The sequence below is a fragment of the Euwallacea similis genome, chromosome 15 (genome assembly GCF_039881205.1).
Source record: "Euwallacea similis isolate ESF13 chromosome 15, ESF131.1, whole genome shotgun sequence".
Classification (NCBI taxonomy): Eukaryota; Metazoa; Arthropoda; class Insecta; order Coleoptera; family Curculionidae; genus Euwallacea; species Euwallacea similis.
In genome coordinates, this window is record NC_089623.1 from 2,369,181 (window position 1) to 2,395,940 (window position 26,760).

At 33.9% G+C, this 26,760-nt stretch overlaps 2 protein-coding genes across 3 annotated transcripts in view; both read left to right on the forward strand.

Annotated features, from left to right (window-relative positions):
* The window catches only part of pio (piopio), a 29,006-nt gene extending 27,844 nt beyond the window's left edge, over positions 1-1,162 (forward strand). Inside the window, exon 9 of the mRNA XM_066397530.1 lies at positions 54-1,162. Within this exon, the coding sequence (XP_066253627.1) occupies positions 54-251 (198 nt within the window). The 3' untranslated portion in view covers positions 252-1,162. The remainder of the gene's footprint in view (positions 1-53) is intronic.
* A 10,265-nt stretch (positions 1,163-11,427) lies between these two features.
* LOC136413810 (peptidyl-alpha-hydroxyglycine alpha-amidating lyase 2-like) lies at positions 11,428-26,210 on the forward strand. 2 transcript variants are annotated; one of them, XM_066397531.1, is made up of 7 exons: positions 11,428-11,729; positions 18,644-18,828; positions 20,517-20,715; positions 20,902-21,103; positions 21,161-21,352; positions 25,023-25,132; positions 25,634-26,210. In XM_066397531.1, the coding sequence occupies exons 1-7, from the start codon at positions 11,574-11,576 to the stop codon at positions 25,745-25,747; spliced, it is 1,158 nt and encodes a 385-aa protein (XP_066253628.1). In that variant the 5' UTR covers positions 11,428-11,573; the 3' UTR covers positions 25,748-26,210. The 2 variants fall into 2 exon arrangements, with proteins under 2 accessions (XP_066253628.1, XP_066253629.1); XM_066397532.1 differs by lacking the exon at positions 11,428-11,729 and adding an exon at positions 12,365-12,567.
* Positions 26,211-26,760: the final 550 nt, after the last annotated feature.

Genomic DNA, 26,760 nt, shown 5'->3' on the forward strand with positions numbered 1-26,760 from the left:
ATTAGGTGTAGATTATACATAGATATGTGTATTCACTACTATTTTATTTTCAGTATCCCGATGACGCCATTTGCATCTCTCAACGAAACTTTGCCATAGGAATATGCGTAGCAGGCTTGATCCTGATGTTGTGCGTGTTGGCCGCAATTCTGTGCCTCTTAGCGAGAAGAAGAAAGAAGTCAGTTTCAAATCCAGGAAGCTCGATTTATAGTGGACCTTACACTAACACTGCGTATAGTCATAGCAGTTGATCCGTTTAATTTAAGACTCTTTATCCAAGTGGATACTTAATTTTCACCTTGCCATTTCGAAAATTGTATCCTCTCCGTCCAAACTTTTTACCTTTGTTTCTTTCAATAACAGCGACACACAGAATGTACTTATGCTGCTATATTTACAGCAAATTGATGAAATATGGGATAACCATAAATCCTTAGATTGAAACACAAGAATACTGCTCCTAAAAGTGCCATCATGGCTTTTCAGTCAAAAGTGCTCATATTTTACTTATAGTGCCTTGCATCACTTCTTCTATGTGATTTGCTGGTTTCAAGGAAAATAATATCTAATGATAATTGCGAGTAATAGTTAAGTTATCATTCAGACATTGTGCTCTTAGGAACTGGGATACAAAATTTACATTTTTACTGAGACTTATCTAGTTATACGACGATATCCTTTTCATATTTAACCAGGGTCAGGTGATGGGCTAATTTATTATGTAAGATTAGTTTCAATAAGAGCTGAAATCACTCTTCCTGCAACTATTTATTAGTTTCAAGGAAGACTCATTACACTCTTAGATTGAAATATATTTTTTATAATTATTATTAGTTTAACAAGAAATGAACTGGGGAATAGTAGCTACTTAAGTACTTTTTATGATAAAAAAATGTGATTAGTTTAAAAGTATTTTGCCTCAAAACGTAAAAGACCCCTTTGTTCATTTCAGATTTTGAATCACAGCAGCATTTCATAAGTTAATCACTAATAATGTAAATACGCACTTCTAAGATAATGCAGCTCTGGTTCTCGATCTACAACCTACAGAGTTAAACGCAAAGCAAAAAAACTCGGACAATTTGCAATTTAATGGTGCTTCAGTAATTTCATTGTTTAAGAATCTGTAACATCAAATAAATTCTATATTTACCCATCGAAATACGTGTTTTTGTGAAAATGCACCTAGCTCCAAAAATTTTGCATCACCTGGTTTTCCTATTTTAAAATAATTTCCCACAAGAATTTATTTGTTCCATTCATATTTATGGTTTATTATTAACCACGGTACTCTTTTTGTATCGATAAAGAATTTTTTCCTACATTTTTTTCTTAAATACAGAATTCGAGACTTATATTGTTGATATGGGCTATTACTATTTTAGGGTTCAAAGCAAAACCTTGAATTACCAACTGATACCAAAAATTGACCGTGCAAGAATAGTAACTTTAGTGGGAGAAGGGCGTTTGCAGAGATTTGCAGCTGAGCCAATAGGCGCTTTTCAAAGCGACGTCTCCCGTATATGGAATCGCTATTTAGACTAACTCTACGCAAGATAGACACCGAAGTGGCCGTAGGCGTGTTACTAATTACAGACAGAATTAGTATACACACTTAATAATTTGGCGAAATGCTACTTCAGAGCTTCGAAGAGAAGTTCGACGTGTACTTGGAGTCGCCATTTCTTATTCAACGTTAAGAATACGAATTATTCAGTCTGGTTTGCGATTTCATTAATCAATAAGTTCCTCAGTTATAATATCAACACAGCAGACTTCGTTGATTGCAGTATGTTGAACAGCATATACTCTTAGCCGAAGGATTCTGAAATTTTGTTCTTTTTTCAGATGCGACAAGAAATTATTTGATAAATGATAGCCACCGAATTCAAGTCGAAGAAAGCCATCAACAGCTTCTCAACTTGCCCCGTGCCTCCTTTTGTGAGAGGAAATACCATATTTTGGGCTAGTATAATGTCCGACGAGCATCCCGACGTAATTCATGTTCAAAGAACAATGACGGTTGGTAGATGCATTGAGGACATTCTAGATCCGTGTATTAGACTATGGCAAGGGGCTGTTGGTAATATATTTGTGTTCATAGGCGATAAAGCCTGTACTCATCTTAGTATGGCAGTAAATGACTACCTTGAAACTGAGGGAATCAACCGTTTAGATTGCTCTCCTTTGTCGCCTGACATAAACCCTATAGAATATGCTTTCCAGGGCTGTTAACTCTTAAAGAAATCCTCCTGGAACCATCCAGGAACTTGTTATTGCTTCTACAGAGCAATGGCAGCAGAATCGTCAAGATCAAATAACTAACCTAGTTAAAAACATCCAGCGACGTTTTCAAATTGTATTGGTTCCAGTTTTAAAAATTGATGTTGGTTATATTCATTTAACGCCAAGAATGGAACCAGGTGTTTATGAAAAGGAGGAAAAAGATATGAATTAACATTGTTAAAACGCAGAAGGATGTTATGTCATGTTAATTTAATTACAAGACACAATAATATAACATGATAAATATTACAAATTACTTCATATATATATATATATATATTAGGTGTACAACTTTGCTTCCGCCGTTTTTTTTCCGAATTTCGCGATTTTATTGTAAAAAACTAATTATACCTTTAGGATCCAAAGTATTGTCCATCGCTGGCCACTACTTTCTCCCATCTTTCGGGCAGCATACGAATCCCGTGTTGAAAAAATTGGACATCTTTTGAAGCGATCCACGATTCTATCCAATTTCTTACTTCTTCATAAGACCGGAAGTGTTGGTCAGCTAGCCCATGTGCCATGGATCGAAACAAGTGATAATCAGAAGGAGCTAGGTCAGGAGAATATGGCGGGTGGGGTAGGACTTCCCATTTCAATGTTTCCAAGTATTTCTTGACCACTTGCGCAACATGGGGTCGAGCATTATCGTGCTGCAAAATCACTTTATCATGTCTCTCGTTGTATTGCAGCCGTTTCTTTTTCAATGCTCGGCTCAAACGCATTAATTGGGTTCGATAAAGAGCACCTGTGATTGTTTCAGTTGGTTGTAACAGCTCATAATATATTACGCCGAGTTGATCCCACCAAATACAGAGCATGATTTTGGAACCATGAATAGACGGTTTGGCCGTCGACGTGGAAGCATGGCCGGGATATCCCCAAGTCTTTTTGCGTTTGGGATTATCGTAATGAACCCATTTCTCGTCCCCAGTCACAATACGATGCAGAAATCCCTTCCGTCTTTGCCTTGCAAGCAACTGTTCACAAGCGAACAGACGCCTGTCAATATCTCTTGGTTTCAACTCGTACGGCACCCAATATCCTTGCTTCTGAATCATTCCCATGTCTTTGAGGCGTTTTGAGATTGTTTGTTGAGTCACTCCCAATGATTGTGCCAATTCTTGTTGACTTTGACACGAGTCTTCGTCAAGTAATGCTTCCAAGTTCGCATCTTGGAAAACCTTCTTTCTTCCACCGCTATGTTGGTCTTCGACGTGAAAATCACCGTTCTTGAAGCGCTGAAACCACTCACGACATGTCCTTTCACTAATAGTGGCTTCCCCATAAGTATCTGAGAGCATTCGATGAGCCTCAGCAGCAGATTTCTTCATATTGAAGCAGAAAAGTAAAACCTCCCGCAAATGACGAGAATTTGGCTCGTACACTGACATTTTCAATTGCGAATAACTTTATGATGAAGACACAAATAGACTAATATTTTTATGAGGTTATGTTAACAGGTGCCCAAGGCTCCTGCATGCCCACATGGGGTTATTTATTTCGATCATTACTTACCGCTACATACATCTATTCAAAAACGGCGGAAGCAAAGTTGTACACCTAATATATATACAAGGTGTTTCTGAACGTAGTACCATAAATTCAGCTACGTATTCTAGGTCCGAAAACATGACGAAAACTTCATATAAACCTATATCGAAAAACGCTTTGTTTTCGAAATACAGGGTGTGAAAAGTTGGTTTATGATTATGGTTTTTTATAAATATTTTCGAAACTATTCGAGATTAAGTAATGAAATTTTATACCTTATTGCAACTTTTTGTGCTCTTTCTGAATTTTTAGAAGGAAATTGCTACATTTTAGCAGGGGCGGATAGCACGGGGGGGTAGTGCTTAAAAAGTGTCTATACTTTTTTGTACTTTATTTTATTGGCGATTTTATAAGAAAAATATTAAATTTGAAGATTTTTACACAAAAAAGGTACTCTTGTTGAAAATCAAAATATTCAACAGTTTTCGAGAAAATTGAGATTTAATAAATCGGTGGATGGTACGATTCATAAACATCAAATTTAAAACTGCGTTGGCTTTGAAATGAAACTGAAAAATTTGTTTCACACCTGCGTACATAACAACATTTATTAATAAAGTTTAGTGGTTTTTCGTTCCCGAACATTTTGTTATTTCAACTATTGTTAAAGAAAATGAATACTTTTTCTAATGCAGAGTACACAGATATGTTGTTAACATTAGGTGAGTGCTATGGAAATAGTCAAGAAACTGTCCGACGATATGCGGAAAAGTTTCCTAATCGGAACTGTCCAAATCGACGAACAATTTTAGCAGTTGAAAGGCGTTGTCGTGAAACTGGGTTCATCAAACCCAAAGGAAGTAATATTGGACGAAGGCGTACAGTGAGAACAGCTAGGAAGGAGGAAGAAATTTTAGAAATTTTGCAAAATAATCCCGCAATTAGTATTAGACGAGTAGCACTGCAAACAAATATTTCACCTGCAGTAGCATGGAGAATTGTCAAAGAACAACAACTTCACCCGTTTCATCTGCGCCAGGTACAAGAACTTCTTCCAGACGATTTCGGTCCTCGACTAGAATTTTCTGAATGGTTATTAGCCCAAAATGACAATGACCCAACTTTTATGTCAAGGATCATATTCACAGATGAGGCTACTTTCACACGGGCTGGTATTTTTAACACGCACAATTCACATATTTGGGCAGAAGAAAATCCCAAAGCAACCAGAGTTACGCATTACCAGCATTCTTTTAAAATTAATGTTTGGGCTTCAACTTTAAGTAATAGAATTATTGGCTACCATTTTTTTTCGGAAAATTTAAATGCAAATAGGTACTGCGCATTCCTGCGGAATGATTTTTTTGAGTTCCTTGAAGATATTCCCCTTGAAACAAGGCGAAGACTTTGGTTTATGCATGATGGAGCTCCTCCTCACTATGGTAGAGAGCCTAGGCAATGGCTGCATACTCATTTTCCCAACAGATGGATCGGTCGTGGCATTGATGCACCCATTCATTGGCCTCCTAGGTCCCCAGACTTAAACCCACTTGATTTTACCGTCTGGGGACAATTAAAAAGTAATGTGTACTCTACTCCAGTAGAGACCCTAGAAGATCTACAATACCGTGTTCAACAGGCTTTCCAACAATTACTTCATCAACCGAGAACAATGTTTTCTTTGCAGAAAAGGCTGCGAGCATGTGTACAGGCCAACGGTGGATACTTTGAGAATGTGTTAACTGGGTTTTAATTGTAATATTTATAGTTTATTATTCTTCGATGTACGAAAATGTCAAATACATTTAATGTTTCATTTCAAAGCCAACGCAGTTTTAAATTTGATGTTTATGAATCGTACCATCCACCGATTTATTAAATCTCAATTTTCTCGAAAACTGTTGAATATTTTGATTTTCAACAAGAGTACCTTTTTTGTGTAAAAATCTTCAAATTTAATATTTTTCTTATAAAATCGCCAATAAAATAAAGTACAAAAAAGTATAGACACTTTTTAAGCACTACCCCCCCGTGCTATCCGCCCCTGCTAAAATGTAGCAATTTCCTTCTAAAAATTCAGAAAGAGCACAAAAAGTTGCAATAAGGTATAAAATTTCATTACTTAATCTCGAATAGTTTCGAAAATATTTATAAAAAACCATAATCATAAACCAACTTTTCACACCCTGTATTTCGAAAACGAAGCGTTTTTCGATATAGGTTTATATGAAGTTTTCGTCATGTTTTAGGACCTAGAATACGTAGTTGAATTTATGGTACTACGTTCAGAAACACCTTGTATATATATATATATATATATATATATATATATATATATATATATATGCGCCAAGATTCATAATTAAACAAAATTTACTGCAAATAGAAACACTCTTAATTGAGGGGGTTTCGTATTTTCCAACGATACATTTTCAGCTTTATTTTCAGACAAATTCTATGCTTACTCTTAATAAGCGCGGTTTTATCATATCATTAATATATATAATAATTTTTATTAGGAACCTAACAATTTCATTCGTGGAATTAAATAAAGATATATCATACCAATTTGGAGTACGAAACGAATATCATTCGCTAGTCGAAATCGCTTCTAATAAGAATTATTAAGAAACTAACAGAAACTTAAAACAACTATTTTGTTGCTCTTCATTTTATAACGAACATTTCACCCAATTAGTGCCGGTTTGTAACACTTACCATAAACTTGAATTCGGTAAAAAATTTTCAAAATCTTAGCATTTATTCTACCAGAAGTTGAATTTGCTTTGAGAATTTCAATTTTCTTTTAAATTATTTGCTAGTAAGATAAATAATGTACATGTTTATATAATTTTGATAATGAAGACTTCAAGAACTAGGTGATTATTTCTTGAAAATTTGGTGAAGGACACATACGATCGTAACATACCTTTTTATAATTTGAAGATGTTTTTACTATTATCGTTTAATTTGGTATGATACACCTGTCTTACGATATAAAAAGATAAGAAGTCTAAATTTTGCCTCATTATAGTTAAATATTGCTTTTCAAAATTGTTGCTAGGATACTAATGAAGGGAAAATTTCAATATATTAAGATCATAGAGACATTTTACAATTCCCTTTTCTATTATGATTGGAACCTTTGTGAGTTTATTTACATTAAAACATCTAATTTATTAAGTACGGAAGACAATGGAGTATTTGACACCAAATTTCTTAAACATTTTAACATTGAAGTAAAATACACATGTATATATAAAATGTTTTATCCTAGTAATTGTAAAATAAAAGATAAACCTTTTTAACCCATATGCACATATCAGATCATATCAAACGATATGTTATTACAAGAAACATTTCACATGTAATATGATTATCATACCATAATTTAATAAAATGTTTAAATTAATATTAAGTAGATATACAAAATCATGTATTAGTTCATTTCTTTTGAGCTGGGTCACTGGTTATTTTCAATGGTGGCATATGTTTGTAGTTATTAGTATTTTGATTAGAGGGGAAACCCACAATAATTGCCCCACAACTAAATTTTAAAAATGTTCGTGAGGGCATCTATACGATACAATTAGAAATCATTTGATTTTGTGCAAAGAAATCTTTAATATTTCTGTTGCGCCATCTAGATCTGAGTAGGTAAAATTACTTAGTCAAAGAAAAAACCTGTTTACGATTGCAACCGTATTATGGCACTTGACGATTTATTTTATAGATGACGCCACAAGTAAAAAAGCCTAAATTCTAATGCACTTTTTTCTTACAAGGTTGCTAGCTTAATCAACTTCCCAGGAACTAATTAAATTAATTTTAAAATTTTAGTCTCGTATAGTGCTTTAACGCCTTGTAATTCATATTTTTAGAACTAAAAAATTCTGTTTAATGTAAGTAAATATAAATATCACTATACTTTAAATATCATGCAACTTTGCTTTGGGCAAAAAACTGTGCTAAGAAATGAAGGATGGAGGTCCGTAAAAATGATTTTCCAGGATTCTAGAACCTCATATGAGGTATTTAAAACCGCTCGGAGCAGACTAATAGGAATTTGAACTTTTAATGCAATTGCTGTTTTGATTACTAAAATATCGGGGCATAAAAGTTAAAAGTAGTTAAAATTTGATACCTCTCGTTCTTTTTGAAATTTTCAAAGAAATTTGGAATCTTTTGAAATAATATTTATCATTCTCACTAAAAAGTAAAGATCTAATAATGACTCTGGATAAGTGTTCCAAAACTATCAAATGTCGAGGATTTGCCAGAAAATGTAAAAAGAGTGCGAAAGTCAACTTATAATTAGGAAAAAATCTATTGATATGAGCTGCGTATAGATTCTAACACAAAAAATTATAATTTAATGAATTAAAATTATCGAAAATGATGATTTTACTCTGAAATCAGAAGGTAAATGCGAAATGCATATAAATCGACCAAATTTATCTGAGCTTTTCCAACATTACATGTCTTTCAATGATACTAACGTATATTATGTATTGAAGATCATAAACATTTGTATCTATATACAGGATTAGCCACGCAACTCATTCAATAGAAAATTTTTAACTTTTGACTAACATAACTCAATAAAATTTAATTTTAAGCTAGAATCGACCATTTTAAATCTAAGTAAAATATTTCCAAAATGCCGGTATTTCTGTTTATACCGGAAGTAGCTACCAACTTCGTTATTTTAAACTGAATCCCATAATTTTTTTGCCATTTTCGGATTCCTCATTCAATTTTAAGGCCAGTTTATGTAAAGTATTTTATGTCTAAAATTTACCGCTTCTAAGTTATACCGGAAAATTTGAAAATTGTGACAGCTGCAAGACCAAACGGAAATCATTACTATGCGCTAATCGCTGCGAATTTTGAAATAGATCTTATGGAGCTCAAAGGGGACCTAATAAGCTACGTTTTGTCGTATTTCAATTTGACAAAAAGTCTTTCGCAACTCCCGAAACATAACTCCGAAATTGCATGATTTGAAATATCAATGACTTGCTTATTCCAATAAGGACACCCTATACCTTAAAACATTTTCAAGGTTAGTATTTAATTCTGTATCAAATGTTATTAAGGTTCCCTGGACCGATTCTGAGAAGGTAGGACCTCTTTGAGCCTCAGAACACCGATTCCAAAATTCGCAGCGGTTAGTAGTACCGATTTTCGTTCGATCTTGCAGCTGTCATAATTTTCAAATTTTTAGGTGTAACTCGGAAACGATAAATTTTAGACATAAGACGCTTTACACCAATTGACTTTAAAATTTAACGAGAAAACGAAAATGGCTAAAAAATTAGGGGGTTTTATTTAAAATAACAAAGTTGGTAGTTACTTCCGGTATAACCGGAAATATCGCCATTTTGAAAATATTTTATTTGGATTCAAAATGGTTGATTCTAGCCTAAAACCTAATTTCATTCGGCGACAATGGTGGGAAATCAAAAATGTTCTAATTAACGGGTTACGTGGGTAACCCTGTATAAATGATTACCCTTTTATATGAGTTATTTAAGGTTTTATTACCGGGAACGTTTTATTGGGAATAAATCTGGGATATGTGATAGGTATCGTATTTTAGGCAAATTGCGCATATAATCCCTGTAGAGATTGTGTTGCGAAAGAATTGTTATAATTTTGTTTGCAGGATCATAAAGATGTCTATACAATCTGAACTCAGTAGAAGAAAACAAACGTTATGAACCAACTTTTACGACAGATAAATTTTAATATAACACTATTTTAAATAAAATATTTTCTGATTCATTTTCAATGTGGAGAAAACATTAGAGAATAAACGAACTTAGATGTACTATCATTATACCATTAAAAAAAAATTATATGAACTCTAAACATGCCTAAATCTAGAAGTATCAGAATTTTTTTAATGCATTTTGTGTATTTTTTTATCATTATTATTATCTTTTTTACTACTTATTAACTTTTGTTTTAAAGGGATGTATGAGTAAAATAAATAACAGTGACGTACCAAGCTTAGATTGAGCTAGGTTTATACCTTGATCTCAAATTTTACACAATTCTTAGTGCACACATAAGACCTAGTGAGATTTTTTCGCATGAAGCTTTGGCCAGTATCGGTGCAAAACATAAATTGTCGTAGAAAGGTTAGATGGTCAGTTTGTCTACGAAGAATGATGGGAACAGTCTCAAACTTCCTGAATTGGAAAATATTGTCCTAGCAAAGTAAAATCTTACACCTCAAAATATGTTTTACATATACAGGGTGTTTCATAAACATACTGACAAACATTCGGAGGATGTAGAGCTCATAAAAACAAATACATTTCTCAATCCAAACCTTCCAGAAACTTTTTAAATGAACGTTAACCAATTTCTAGTCATAACGTACTCAATATTATTTCAGCTTGACGATTGTGTCAGGTAATAGACAGTGGCGTACCAAGCTTAGATTTAGTGCCTTCACGATTAAATTGCACACAAAATTATGAAATTCTTCTCTAAACTTTTACCTGAAAAATTTTGATATTTTTGTGATGAAACCTGAAGTTCTCTGATAAATGATAGCCGCCGAATTCGAGTTTGGAGAGCTTCTCAACTTACCCTTGCAGCTCGTCCCGTGCCTCCTTTTTCGGGAGAAAGTGTCACGTTTTGGGCTGATATAATGTTTGAGGGGCGCACCGACTTAATTCTTATTCGAAGAACGATGGCAGGCTCTAGATACATTAGAAATATTCTGAATCCATGTGTTGGACTGCGACGAAGGGCTGTTGGTGACAAATTTGTCTTCATGTCCGTCTTCGTCGTTCTATGGCAGTGACTACCATGAAAATAAGGGAATCAATAGTTTAGATCGGCCTGCTTTGTCGCCTGACATGAACCCTATAGAACATGCTTGGGATATGCTTTCCAGGGCTATGAACTCTCGAAGAAATCGTTTCAGAACCGTCTAGGAGCTTGTTATTGTTGCTGCAGAACATTGGCAGCATATTTCGCAAAATCTTATAGCTAATCTTGTTCAAAGCATGCAGCGACGTCTACAAGCTTGTATTGATGCCAGGGGTGGAAACATACGTTATTAATTTGTTTTTAACTTTAAAAATTTTGAATGAACATTTTCTTTCTTGCCTTTAAGAATTGTTTTTATGGTTTAAAATTTAATAGTACAGTAATAGTGGGACGGCCTTTTTGACTTTTAATTTAAATTCGTTAATAAGTAAATATTTCATACCTTTTTGCACCACATAATGAAATATCTAAGAATCAAGGTGATGCGAAGCTTTTGAAGTCAGATGTATTATATTTAAGGATGTTCCTTAAATTGGAAAAACTTGCACCTATTCAACGAAATTAATGCAAAGGCGCTGAATGCTATCTCTTTAAGATCAACATTCTTGCCATTGAAAAGTTTCTCAATACTCCCAATCATGAACAGCCTGATCGCCTTTATCCAAGCCCTATAAATAAACAAATTTACGTAAAATTTCTGCACGTTGAAGGCATCGTGTCTGTGGCCCAGGACCGGTTCAACCGGTACAGACTGCTCCAAGCTCGAGAAGAAAATCCAAATAAATTCCTGATTAGGCCAAATTCAGATAAAAAGTAAACAAGTTAATAATCCCGGCAGCAAACTAATCTCATCACACATAATTAAAAAATAATATAGATCGTTCTGAAGAAAAATCCACCACTGGCGTACAAGGACGCCAGCCGTCGTGCCGACTCCATGCGCGCTACAAAATCCCGATTCTTCTTATCGATTTCAAGTCGTGCCAAGTGAAACATAGTCGATCATGGCCCTCAGGATCGGCGAATTGTTCTCCCTTTTCCTGTTGATAAACCTGGAGGAAGCCCTGCAAGCCCTCCCTCTGGAATTCGCCCCCGAGGACGAAGGAATCACATACAATGAGGTGGAGCAGCTTCTGTCCTTGAATCGGGCTGCAAGACAGGTGAGTTTTATTTACAATTTTTGCCACAATATCGAAAACTATTTCTATCTTTCTACATCTTTCAAGGAACTCTGATTCTATTTATTAATAATAAGGTGGTAGTGAGTAGGATTCTTTCAATCCTACATAATGCGCCAAATATCGTATTGAGGAGCAGTACTGATAAAGCTAAATTCGCAATATGGTTATTACGTCTTTTAGAATATTTCCTTCTGTAGATTCGAGTAATAAGCTTAAGTTAGACTACGTTTTATGTAATTTTTTGGCTGGAATCAATTAGGAAACCCTCTATTGTCCCATGATGTTACATACTACATTATAGAGAGTTAACACACGATGTACACAATGCATTAGATCACTTCATTAGATTTTTCACTGTTGATCAAACGAATTCTCATCACTTCAACCAAATAGAAAATCCACTTCTTAAGATCCAGAAAACCACATTCCCACTTGGATTTCATCCGTCTTCACTGGATTCTCACCATCACCAACCTCTTCCGACCTTCCACCAAGATCTACCAACTCAAATATGTCCCTAATAAACTCAGATTTATGTACCTGAACGCGAAAATTATCAGCTCGTAATCATTAGTGAACCAAAACCATTCCGTAGTACTTGGCCGAGTTTACTTTCACATTACGTTGTTGCCGGCAGGTACTGTTACCGGTACCACTGCGGTATGGCAATTCAGTACCACGTAAAACAATGAAAGATAAGTCGAAATATTGCTAATAAGCTTTATGTTTTAATAATATGAGGCGAGAATGTGTTATCGCAGGTGGTACTTTGTCGTTTTTTGTCTTGTTGATAGTGGTCCTGTTGGCTGTTGATGAGGTGAGTTGATAGTTGATAAGTTGCGGCTTTGAAGAAATTTCTTGCGTTCAATTCTTAAGTTGTTGACCGCAAAAAGTGCAATTTCTTGCATTTCTATATACGATTTTTTTATGTAATCGGTTGGGTAAACGGAAAATGTTGGCGTCCTTGCTTCGTAATGATATGTATCCTTTAATTTCTTTAAGGCTGTTTTTTAAAGTTTTTATAAGACTAATTTGAGTTAGTAAAAAACCTTGAATACTCCCCCTTTTTAACTGAAAACTAATATCCGTACAAATTTTTAAAACATAGTTTTGGTGAAAAATTATGATAACTTCTTTTCCTTTTTAGAACGATCCCGTCTAGTATTTTTAATTCTGCTTGAAGCATCAGTGAATGCCAATAAGTCTAACACAAATGCGATCTTTATTAAGATCCTTCTTTGACAAAATATAGATTCAAAATAAAGATGTTAAAAATTTCAGTTCGCAAAAGTGCCTAATAAAATAGAAATTTTATGAACTTTAAGGTTTAACAAAAACTTTATTGAAACTTAAGACTATATCATAAATGTGCTTGCTACTCAATCTTGCAGAATATAATGAAAACATAAATTTCAATTAGAGCTCCTATCACAATCTTCCAAGTACTATGAATTGAAAAATATCCCTAAACCACCATTATTAATAGAAATTATACCTTTTACGTAGTTTTGTAAATTGTTTATTTGAAAAAAACAACAGCGGCCTACAGGGCGTCCGGAAATAACGTCGAAATATTTTGGAAGGCGATTTTAGAGATTAAAAGAATATAAAAAAAGTTTTTATGAACATACCTCAAAAATTACTTTTTAAAGGGGCTAGAACCTCTTAACGGGGGCACTCTGAAGATGGTTTTTTCACAATGTTTTCGAAACGGCGTGTACTAAAATTATGACATTCGGTATACTTTAATTAATAAGTTAGAATGGGAAAACTTTTTCTATGTTCATAATTGCAGATTTTAGTCAGGGGCGTCATACGCAGAGTATCTCCTACGTAAATATTGCTTTAACTTTTTTGTTTGTAACATTTTAAAATTTTTAAAATCACGTTACTAAATCGCAAATACTTTTAGGTAAAAAAGGTTCTCTTATTTTATCTTGTTAGAATACACGGTTTTTCAGAAAAATAATTTTTATAATCCTATATACGATTACATAGACATCGAAATCTATGAAGAAAATAATTAGAGGATGCATTGAGACGCACAGAAGCTATTTTCAAGATTTTTTGTGAATAAGAGATAAATCCTCAATATTATTAATCTTTATTTTTAGCTAATAAAAAAATATTTCCATTACAAGGATGCCTTCTATACTTATTAAGATGCATTTCGAAGTTCACGTAATTGTGTATTGGTTTACAAAAACTTATTCTTCTGGAAAATGCTCTGTCTTAACGAGATGGAATAAGAGGACCTTTTTTACTTAAAAATATTTGTGATTTTGTAATCTGATTTCGAAAATTAAAAAATGTCACAAATAAAAAAGTTAGGACAACATTTACGTAGGAGATTCCCTGTATGTGACGTCCCTGACTAAAATCTGCAATTGTTAACATAAAAAAGTTATCTCATTCTAACTCACTAAAATATGCCGAATTTCATAATTTTAGTGCAAATCGTTTCGAAAATATTGCGAAAAAAGCATCTCAAGCGACCCTTATATGCCAAGAAATCCTTTTAGCAATCGATAAAGGAAAAACCAGCTATATCACAGTTTATACTCCGTCGCTTCCTCCACATTTATCATTTAATATTAAAGTTAACATATTTGTAATATTTGCTCATCACTTCAAGACCTCTTAGGACGTTGACTGTCCGCATAAAGTAGTCTTGCCGGTGTGCAGGTGTCCAGCTCTGGTATTGAGGTTGAGAAAGAACCGGTCAGTCGTGTCTGATATGACTGGAGACTTGAAAAAAAATGGACTAAAGATAGCGGATTTGGAGTGCAGAAATGATGTTTAGTTCGATATTAAAAACAAATTTCCAATGAAAAGCAATTATTTAACAAGTGCGATAATCATTATTGCAATGTTCGCATTATTATATGGCACAGTCAAGAAATAACTAGAAGCTCCATATAAATCAAGAATGGAGGAAAGACTACCAGATCCCGTGAAAAATGAAAGAAACCTGAACAAAAATTTTAAAAAAAATTTTCAGACGTTTGAAATCTACCTTGTGGCCATTGAAAAAGATAAGAAAGCAGACAAGTTCAACTCAATAGGTTCTGTTGAAGCAGAAATTCACGATATACATATTTAAAGCATGAGAACCAGCGAATTATGGGAATGTACATATAGTTGAGTTTGAGCAGTATCGTGCCCCTAAAAAGAACAAAAATGCAAAAAACTTATACGAGTACATACATCGTGTATATGTCTTTAATAGCAGTGACCAAGGACAAGAGGAGCCTTCTGATCATTTTCTGAGCGACATAGAAAAATATAAAAAATAAATTAATTAAGAGATGTAAATATGATAATTAGAAAGGAATGTGTTAGGTGTAACTTACGAGTCAACTTAGTAAAATTTATTAAATATTTAGTCTTTAAAACTTGATCAAGCAATTGACGTGGTTGGAAGTGTAAAGGCACCAAGAAGCAGTAATAGACGAAGTCAAGTCAAGAAGAGGCTTTATGACTAGACAGAGAAACACTCCAGGGGAGGCCAAAAATAAACAGATGTTGAAAGTGCAGTGACCGTCATAGTTTTGGAGAATGCCTGGCTTTTGGGAAAAATGTTTAAAATGTTTTGTAAGGTGTGTTTCTCCAACTGAGATAATCAGAGAGCCTGTTCGGAGAGTCAAAAAAGGTGTGAAAATAAGGGAAAGTAAGAGTAATCTTAGGGGTAGCTCATCGGGTAGCCCAGGTATTGAACATGGGGGATACTCCGATTGGGAGTATCGTACAGATTATGCTAATTTGAATTGAAAATCGTATTCAAAAAAAAAACTTTTAATTATAAAATTTTAAAAATTTTATTTCAAAGTTTATTTCTATATTATTAAATAATTGAGAATTTAGATATTACTGATTTTTGCCAGTTTGCTGATAAATAATTATTATCCTCAGCCAGTAACACATTCACAAAAGCGGAATAAAAGAACGACTATTTCACATAAAGACGCGATATTTGCAAAATATTATCCTCTATTAGCATTAAACTAAAAATACATGAAATTTCATGTCTGCTATTAACAATGTAACGAATATTTTAATTAGAAATATATTGATAATTTTTTTGGACCCACCAAATTATCATACAGTTACGTTCGAATTTTAACACTTTTAACTTTCTTAGTTTGTTTAGTTGATTACAATACGCTAATCGTTTAGCGTACAGATACTACATGAAGCTACATAAGCATAATGTTTGAGGTAGGTCTGTGAACTTCCTGGTATAAAGATATTGGTGGTTACAGCACGGTTGACCGAAGAATATGCATACAAGCAACTAATTTCTCATCTCTAAAAACTCTCCCCCAGTAATCTACGAGGGCCGTTTGATAAGTCAGTGACTTTTTGAATTTGTGGCGTAATAACTAAATGCAACACTAGTCCCGTCAACTATCATCTGTCAGTAGACTACTGTCAAATTTTGAGCAAGCTACGTCATTTAGTTTGCGTTGAACAGCCATTGAAAGCAGACGACCTCGTGAATTTCGACGAAAATGGAAAAAGTGAATTTAGTGTGCTGATCAAGAACTATTTTTTACGTAAAAAAATCATCACCGGAACCGGGGAAAGGCTTTATAAATACTATGGGGACTCTGAACCATCAATTTCAATGGTTAAGAAATAGTTTACTGAGTTTCGTTGTGGTCGTACCCAGCAGAAGTGACGCAGAACGTTCAGGTCGTTCAAAAAAAGTCCTCACGCCAGAAATTGTCGATAAAATCCATGGAACGATATTGGACGATCGGAGAGAGAAAGTGCGTGAGGTGGCTGAGGCTGTAAACATTTCAACTGAGCAGATACATCTCATTTTAGATGAATATTTGGATATGAAGAAGCTATCCGCGCGATGGGTGTTGTGATTGCTCACACTCCACCATACGCGCTCCCATGTGACCATTTTAAAAAAGTGTTTAGCGATGTCCAGCCGTAATTCGAACGAGTTTTTGAGCCATTTCGTAACCGTTGACGACATCTGGATCCATCACAACACACCAGAGACCACGGAACAATCGAAACAATGGGTTTCTTCAGGTGAACGTGCACCAAAGAAGACCATGATGGGTCTGTTGGCCAACAAGATGATGGCCACAGTTTTTTGGGATTCACCCGGTGTCATTCATTTCAATTACCTTGAAAATGGTAAAACGATCACTGGTGAATATTATTCAGAGCTTTTGGACAGATTCAATATTAAATTGAAGCAAAAACGACCGCATTTGAAGAAAAAAAAGTGCTGTTCCATCAAGACAATGCACGGCTGTACACGTGTGTAGTCGTCATGGCAAAAATCCATAAATTAAACTACGAATTGCTATCCCACCCAGCATATTCTCCAGATTTAGCCCCCTGCGACTATTTTCTGTTTCCAAACCTGAAGGAATGGCTAGGCGGTAAGAGATTTGGGTCGAATGAAGAGGTTATCACTGAAACAAACGCCTATTTTTAGGACCTTGATAAAATCTATTATTTGGAAGTGATAAAAAAATTGTAAAAACGCCGGACTAAATGTATCGAGCTAAAAGGAAACTATGTTGTTTTTTATTTTTATTAAAATTCACAAATTGTATATTGTACAGAGTGTCCATTTAATAGCCCCTCGGACTCCTATGAGTTTACTTGTAATTTCATCAAAAATCAATTATGGGGATGTACAGGGTGCGCCAACTAAAACCAAACAGAACTGTTTTCTTGGGTGATAAAGAAGTTATGTAAAAATCCTCGGACACGTCAACTTTAATATAGAAAGAGAAGGTTTTTTATTAGAAATTGACAGTGATTTCCTTCATCTCCAGGCAGGGGAAGAACCACTTCAAAAAATTTTAAATGGCTACAGGAATCGAGTGATAGATCAAATTAAAGGTGTTTTGAAGGGCTTTGTGCTGATACCAAAAGGTCTTACTTTGAAACAACCGTTGAAAAGTAAACCCATTTTGGTATAGCTAGTAGGAACTAACACAGGCTCAAGAGAAGATTCTATTACGTGAAAAGGGTGCAGGTGGCCTCATTAAAAAATATTGCAGTTTATAACACCTCGATTTTTGGGGACGCCCCATAGGGGTGTAACTAATTTCAAAATGCACCTTCATTAGCTTCATATACATCCCCATAATTTTTTTTTACCACAAAAACTTTACAGGAGTCCGAGGGGCTATTAAATTATATATTTACGTATTGCATAAGAAATACTGAATTATTCATGGAACCTGCAACATCTCTGAATTTCAACGTTATGATGTGTATTGGTTTTAGTACTGCACAACCTAGAAAACACAAATTTTTCCAAAAATTCCCTAAAATAACCCCGATTTTCTTTGATTTAAAAAACTGCGCATGATTCCTATATCTCAAAAACATGTTTTTTAATTCATCAGTTTAGTTTGTTTTACTAATAAACCCTTTAATTCAAATAGTATATTCTTGTTTATTGATTATTGCCGTTACTTCTTCGAAAACATATTTTCGAACTCTGGAACGTTATTATTAAAATGATTAATATTTTTTTCCCATCAGAGTGCTTCATGTTAATATTCCCCATTCAAACTAAAATCTGACTTTGGTGAGTGGTTGGCAAACATTAATAATCGGGAGATTTATAATGATGGAGTGAACGTGCAAATAAAAACTCCATTTCGCGTTATGAAGTACGGAATTTTGATGGATGTTTTGGTTGTTCTTACACGGTCATAGAACGAAAGTTTCCTTGATAATTTATAGACTTTACATTAAAATAGGGATCCTTAAATGTAAAATTCACCAAAAAGCTCTAATGACTTGGAAATTGTATTTTACATGAACGATAAAAGTCGGTAAAAATCTCTACCGCGGGAACTTTTAATAAACAAAATAAATGACCATTTGATATTCTTCTTTTGAAGGGGGAAGATACACCAGCATCTATATCCGAGTCCCAGTTGAACATTGCGGATAAGCTAGAAGTCCCTAAAGAAGTAAAAAACTGGCCAGTTGAAGACTTAATTTTAGGTCAAGTGACCGGTGTAGCGGTCAATTCAGCCCAGCAGCCCGTGATTTTCCATAGAGCTGAAAGAGTATGGGATGGATTGTAAGTATTTATTTATACAGGGTGGTCCAACGAAAGCCTTACACCTCAATTTTCAGTGTTTAAAATAAAAATATGTGAAAACACTCGGATCGTCCGATTTTTGATTCGAGGAGGACAATTTTTTATTATATTTTCAAGCTCTGTACAAAGAAGACAGTTACCCCCCAAAATTCCTATCGGGAAGGGGTATCAAGTGATACCTCATTTTAAAGGTAGTTATATCCTGATTGTAACCTCCAAGTTTGAAGTCAGTGCCATTATCCCCGTTGATGTGACAGCTTGTCAAAATCTATGGGGAAAAAAGCTTTGAGGTAATAACTAATTTATCACAATAAAAGCTGCAGACTTCAAAATGAGGGTAGGAAATCCTTTAAAAGTGAGATATCACTGAATCGCTTTAACGGGGGTGCAAGAATAATGAATTAGGCAAATATTCTGAATCTCCTATGTTTCCATTATTCTTCATTTACGATAAAGAAGTAAAAGCTAATATTATAAAACCTTGCATTTTTTAAATCAGGATGAATTGAGTTTCTACTTAAAAACCTACAAGTTTGGCCGGCCATAGTTTTTAGGACACTCTATACCTAACACGTGGACCTGAATATCGTATTTTTCAAATTGAAAAGCTATTGCTTACCAACTTAAAGAATTAAAAATTGTTTATTCTTGTTAAAAAATCCTTCGAACAAATATTTTGTAAGAATAGTGAAATTTAAAAATCTCGTCTTGGTCGTTGTTATAAAGTAATTTATTTCTTCAAAATCTGGGAAAAACTTAAAAATCTCTCATGTTAAGGTTTTTATCAAAAAAATTTTTCACTACGTGTACAATTTCAAGATTGATTTCGTCAAGAAATACCTACAGCTACCTGAATAAACTTAAGTCCCTGTTTACGCTACTCTTCTTCCCTCAAGACCTGGTGAGAAACAAAAGAAATTAAAACCGTTTCAAGTTGCTCTGATATGAGAAATTATTTGAGAAAATGTTTGGAATCTCAAAAATTTTTAACAAGAAATCTAAAATGATTCTATGAATGGAGACCAAAAATATCTGTATATTCGTAATAGGGCGGTGAGATACGGGGGTATAATTACTAGCATGTATCAGAGGAATTAAGAAAACATTCAATTACTTTTTTTCAAGTAGTGCACTCCATATGATGAGTAGTGAAACTACAGACCTAAAAATATCCCTAAGGTATGAGTCGATTCTTTAAAGGTTGAATGTCGTTTAATGATATACAAAATAAAGATTCCCAGTCGCTGTTTGTTTTTCAGCCTGAACTGGTTTGAAGAATTGAAAATCATTCCCAGGCTCATAATAAAGAAGCATTCTGTAACCAAGAAAGTTTTGGTTTTTTTGGATATAGTGGTGGAGGTTCTTGAGGAAGCATAGGTTTTTTTACTTAATAAAACTAGTTACTAAAGGAATAAATTTAGAGATTCAGCACCCAATTGCGAAGAATAAAACAGTATTGCTAGGTTGCAGACAATGAAGAATGACCATTTTTAGTTATTGTTCGATGAATTGTGAATATTATATGCTTATTCGTAAATAGGCCCATTATACCTTGAAACTTTAATTACACAACTTCCGCCAAAATTTTCTTACTCAATTGCGGTTAATTTTTATTCATTTTTCTACCTTTTTCACCATTAGCTACTAACAAAGTTGTTTTGTTCCAGGACCTTCAACTCCACTAACTACTATCTCCAAGCCCACTTGGGGCCAATAAAAGATCCCACGATCTTAACCTTAGATCCCCACAATGGGAGCGTCATAGGAAAATGGGGAGCTGACAAATTTTATTTGCCCCATGGCCTCACTATTGACAGACATGACAATCTTTGGATTACTGATGTTGGAATGCATCAAGCATTCAAAGTATGTAATGCCTCCCTCAATTTTCGATTAACCCAAAAATTTGCGTACCGATTGATGTTCTATCAATGTAATCATTCGATTAATTGTTCAATTAAGGGAGATTATGCGAACAAGTTTCCAAGCATTTGTTAAGTTCTGGAATATCAATCTACTGAAGAAATTAATCTGACTCCTTCTTTCTTTTAGTTTAAACCTGGAGAACAGCAACCAACTCTAATTTTCGGAGAGCTCCTGGTTCCTGGCTCTGATGTCAAACACCTCTGCAAACCCACTTCCATTGCTGTGGCAACCACAGGAGAAATCTTCATTGCTGATGGTTATTGCAATAGCAGGATCTTGAAATATAATGCTGCTGGAGGTTTGCTTAAAATTATACCAAATCCTTCTGGTAATTTTGACAAAAAAGTGAAATGAACTGAATAAATGTGATTGATGCTAATCATAGATGTAATATTGCTGCAAGTTCCTCACTCTCTTGCACTCATCGAAACGATGGATCGGCTCTGTATTGCAGACAGAGAAAGCATGAGGGTGGTTTGTCCAAGAGCGGGGCTATACAGTTTGAAGGGTAAGAAGGATAACCCTTTGACGATTCAACAGCCTGACATGGGCAGGCTGTTTGCAGTTGCTGCGAAAGGTGAGATGAAAAAAACTCTTTCTTCCACTACTAGCTTTAAAAGACATTAGTATTAGGTATATTGAATGACTGTAAGGGTTATTTATATAACAAGGGAAAAAACTAATTCCTAACGCATGAGTGTGAACCGTTGCGCTCGAGTTCCAAGCGAGGGTGGCAACCACGCAAGAGCGTTTTTTGGGCGCCTGTTTTTGCAACTAAAGTCTCCGTTTCTTATGTTTCGGATTGTGTTTATGCTTAATTTAGGTAAGTTTATACCCATGCTTAAGCTTGAGAAACTGCACTATGCATATACAGTGCGTCTACTTAATTTGGAACCACGCAGGAAACTTTTTTGTTATTAATTTTACGAAAAAAAGTTATTTTTCATAAAAAGCATGATCTTACACTTAAAATAAAATAATCAAACTTCAAGTTTTTCGAATCGTATATCAGCTTTTCTGTAAAATATCAATTTTGCTCAAGAAAATTTTCTTTCTGCTAGTTTTAATAATGCACATTTATCTTTCACTTATTGAATAATTTAAAAAAAATTAGAAATTAATTTCTTTCTTTGAGGTTTCGTTTATCCACAAAATCAACAACTCTATTTTTCTATATTGTGCACGAATGTGCAATTAAATGTTTTATATAAATGGTAGGTAATCATCAGGAACAAAACTCTACAAAATCCAAAATTACAAGAAATTCCCGAGTCCTTTCACTAAACATGATAAAAGAATTTAGTCAATATGAAAAACTCACCTAAACAACCAAGAAAGGTTCCTTCATCATATTGTCCAGAAAGATATATTTTTATATTGTAATATCAGACAAGTTTATATTTATCATTTCAAAGGCTAAAGGTTACTCTGGTTTCATTTTAGACCTTAAATTTCATCGAAGCATATATGTTTTACTTTTTTCTTCTTTAAAGACTCTCTTGTTTCGACTTTTCCTTTCATAATTAACATTTCTCGGCCGTTTAAAACGCTCCTTTAGACCTTCTAGGTTTTATACATCAGGATGTTCTCTATTAGGAAACCGTTGTGCGTAAATCCGAGATGCTAATAAACAAGTTTCATGACATAAACCAATTATATAAATCATACTAATAAGTTCTTCTTGAGTATATTTCATTTTGATGACCAGTTTTGAAACCAATAGATTTGGAAGGAACCGTAAATGAGCTCTCAAAACTGAAAATAAGCATCATGGAAATCATGGCAACGAATGTTAAACACTAGCCATGAATATAGGTTCTTCTGTAACAATTTCATTAACATTTAAGATAAATATTACATAATTTTATACCAAAATCAAGAAAATTAAAGTTCAAAAGGTGAAAATTAAAGTGGTTATTATAAACATCCTGTATGTATTTTTGGCTCAATAAGTATTCGTGCCTGCGAAGGTAATCTTATAAGAGAATCTAACTTAAGTCGACTGCGATATTAATTTTTTTTGAGGTACTGCAAATATTTAAAATTTCTATTAAAACATCATAGCTTCGAGTCACTGCATCTCAGGGTAAAAAAATTTGGGAACTGACATAGGTTCTGAAACAGGTTCAAGAGACAGGTGGTCCTATTTAAAAAAACACTTGATAATGTCCCGCTTTTTTGGATCACTAATTTAAAAATTTACCTTCATTAGTCTCATATACTTTCTCATAATTTATTTTTTTACAAAATCCCAAATAAACTCATGTATATGCAAGGGGCTGTCCAATGAACACCCTGTATATTATTTCCAGAGATAGGAGGTTATGGATCATTTGATTTTCTGCACTCGTGGCATACATACGTAGATAAATAATCATTTATAAAATGCAAATAAAAGACAGGGAAAAATACATTTGGAAATGTCCTAATAGAGTGATAGAAAAGAAAGCGGAATTGTCTCGTATGTCTCGTAAAAGAAAGAGGGTTTACAATGGTCCAATTGTGACATTCCTCTTCCATGTTGCCTGAATTTGTTGCAGTCTTTCAGTTATAATTGTTGTAGTTATGCGTTTCTGTAGTAATTGGTTGGATAAATTGTGTATTTAAAATTAGGCATTTTTTAAGAAAATGGCCTTGAAAAAAGAAATTTTCACTTTTTTTGGTTAAAAACCGACTTGAACTTTAGTATCTTAGTTTTCAATGATCTATCCAGTAGTGTTTTTTTTTCAAAAATTTAAAACTATAAATTCTCAATTTTTATTATTTTTAAATACCGCTACGGAATAGATCACAAAAAACTAAAAACCAAAGAGAATTTTTTTTACACCAGTCTAAAAAATGAAAATTGTGATTTTACAAAACTATTTGCAGAAGTATTGTTAATTTTAGAGGTGGAAAAAATGCTCTTGTAACAAGAAGATATTCAAATGACTTCAGTTCCAGGGTTTGTCCTTTAAAAATCTGATGATGATACTGGTTTCCAGTAAAACATGCAATCGCTGCAATAACGAAAACACTTTAAAAGTGGTTTTGTTAATTTTATTCCTTAACAAAGTTTTGTTTCCAAATTCTACCATTTATACGTATTTCTTGGGATATACCGATAAACTCTGTTAATAGAGCGCTCGGTACTTGTAGTAAATGTTTCATAAATGCATGTTATTACCGAAAGAATTATTTAAATACACACTTTTCTTATCCCCACAAGTTTTAGCCCGTTTTTGTAAAATTTAATTTATCACCCTATGTGAAAATTGTGTCTTTGGGATATAATGGGACAAAAAATGGGACTGACGGTATGTTTATCAAATATTTTGGGGGTTAGACGTGGTTCTTTGCTAGGGTGACAAAAGATAGCTTTTCTCTTGGGCTGTAAATCTGTTGGTTCTAAAAACCGCAACCGATATCAAAAATACGCACCATTTTTATAGATTTGAATACGAAAAAAAGCGCACTTTTTTCCGCCTTCGATTGATGTTTCGGTCCATAAGTTTTATGGTTTCGAAATATCGTCGTTTAAGGAAAGCGCTTTGGGTGAGGTTGGTGAGGAAGAATTCTTTCCTCGTCTTGGAGGACATTCATAACTATAAAACCAGATCGGTTAGCTGTGATTTTGAAGCGGTAAATTTCTATCGAAACTTTCCTAAGACGAATATGAAAAGAACATAAGTTCTTTTAATTCTCTAAAGTCTTGAGATTCGATTTCGTCTTTGTTTCCTTGTTATGAAGCTCTTCGGTGAAAGAAAGTTTTTCAACAACTCCCCATTATACTTAGAGGTGTTGTTGAGTCCGAAATTCGATGGTGCAGTTCTATTTGAGTGATTGCAATTTTTCATTGTTTTCAACTTTTATGAGGTGTGTGTAGACCTCTGAAGTATGCATCCATTACGTGATGGTTTCCTTGTCAACGAAATTATAAGTACAGATGATGTAGTTAATAAGATACAGTGGTTCAAAAAATTATTTTCGGAAAATCTCATGAGCCTGATTTAGGCCACTGTTTGCAACATTTTTGCTTACTTTTTGTTTACTTACTATAAGTAGCACATATTGCCTCACCTCAGGGAAACTAAACAATCTTATCGTGTTTTTTAGCCAAGTATATATATTTTTTTTTAGTTTGACTTTGAATTCAATTATAATTGATCCGATTTCCAAACTGTTTCTCTGTGGAAAGTGACCTGTTCATAGCATAGATTATCTTTCAAAATTTTTGCTCGCCGACTAACTTCCTGCTTCTCTTTCAGGAAGGCTGATTTACGCAGTCAACGGACCCACAAACCAACTCCTGCCCGTCCAAGGGCTCACTCTCGACCCGGAAAGCGAGTCCGTCATAGACCACTGGGCACCGGAAGAGGTATTTGACTCAATCTCTAATCTTCAATTCACTGAGGGCAAACTCTTCAATAATCACCCTAACATAAATGAAGATCTTTAAGCACAAATTCCGCGGTATCTCCTCCTTAAGCCTCATCCAAATTAACTCGTCGTAAACGAGCGAAGACAACTTTATTTATTGGCAGAACGTCCAGTTTTTTATCTGACAACTAATCAGTGTTAAAATATGAGACAATCGGACAGATTGGTCATACGGAAAATTACTACAGAGAACATGTCCGGTCTCAAAGAAGCCGCAAAGTGCCCATATCTTCCGATTGCTAATTGGAATTGTTAAATATCGCCGGCCGTCGTTAAGACTTCAAAAAAACTCGTTTCTGCGTTTCTCGATGTTTATTAGTATTTCTGTAGTTTCGTCTGTGGCAGACACGAGCACATATTTTACCTCGTTTTATGGGCATCTTCATGTAAATTGGATCATATTATGAAGCACTTTACGAGATTTTCTATACTTTTTCAGGGATTTAATAACCCTCATGACATCGCTGTGAACGCCAACGGGTCTGCCTTGTATGTGGTAGAAATTGGACCCAACAAGGTATGGAAGTTCGAGTTAGTCCCTCCAAAGAAATAATAAAGTCGTAGCCAAAAATAAATGGTAAATTAGGTTATTTATTAAAACTTTAAGACATGCTCACTGCTTTATACTTAAAATAGGTTGCTCGCTTGCTTTATGTACTCTAAACTAAGACATTTAAAGTTAGAAAATAGCCGTAAGAGTTCCAAAAGTATTTTAGAACAAAGTTTTAACGAATGTAAATTAGAGATATTGAATAACTTTCTAAGTTTTGTACAATAATTTGTACTTGTTGAGGTGGGAAATCTTCCATATCTGTTACAAAATGCCATATCTGTTAGACTTATCGTAAGTAGTCACGAAAGCTTATAGCAACTGATAGAAAAATAACTGATAATAGATTCTGTGTATTGAAGTGGCAAATGTTTAGTTTTAATTTCTACGTTATTTTTAGCGTAAAAACCCAATAATGTAGACAATAACGGTTAAGTTTTATTAATAAAATTTTTGTTGGAAACAAGATTTCATTTTGATATCGTGAGGTTTAAATTTTTAAAACAAACCCATTTTTCCCACATAATTTTGTTTTTTGGACAAATATAAGACTAAACTCCACTCAAATCCATTGCCTTTTATCGATTTCAGTCATTCGACGTTTCTCTATTACAAATTTCAAGTTTTCTGCTATTTATCCGTTTCTGGACGAAGATTCACCTTCTTAAGCGTTTATTTAAAATTATTTTTATATGTTTTTTTTTTTTAATAAGACGGATCCAATAATTTTTCTGGTTAAAGCATTTTTTTTACTAATAGAAGATATATAAAAAAATACAGGGCGAATCTTAAGTAGGGGTTTTCCTTTTAATACGACATAGACTTCAAAAAACTAAGCAAAATCATTATGTACATTTCTTTCCAAATTTTAAAAACAATCTAAAAATTCCAACAAAAATATGCGCGTATGAAAGTTTTAATAAATTGCAAAATCTGTAATTATTATTCTCATCAAAACTAGCTACAAAAGGTATTCGAAATTGTTGCCATCACTTTCATTTACATAAAATATCGCT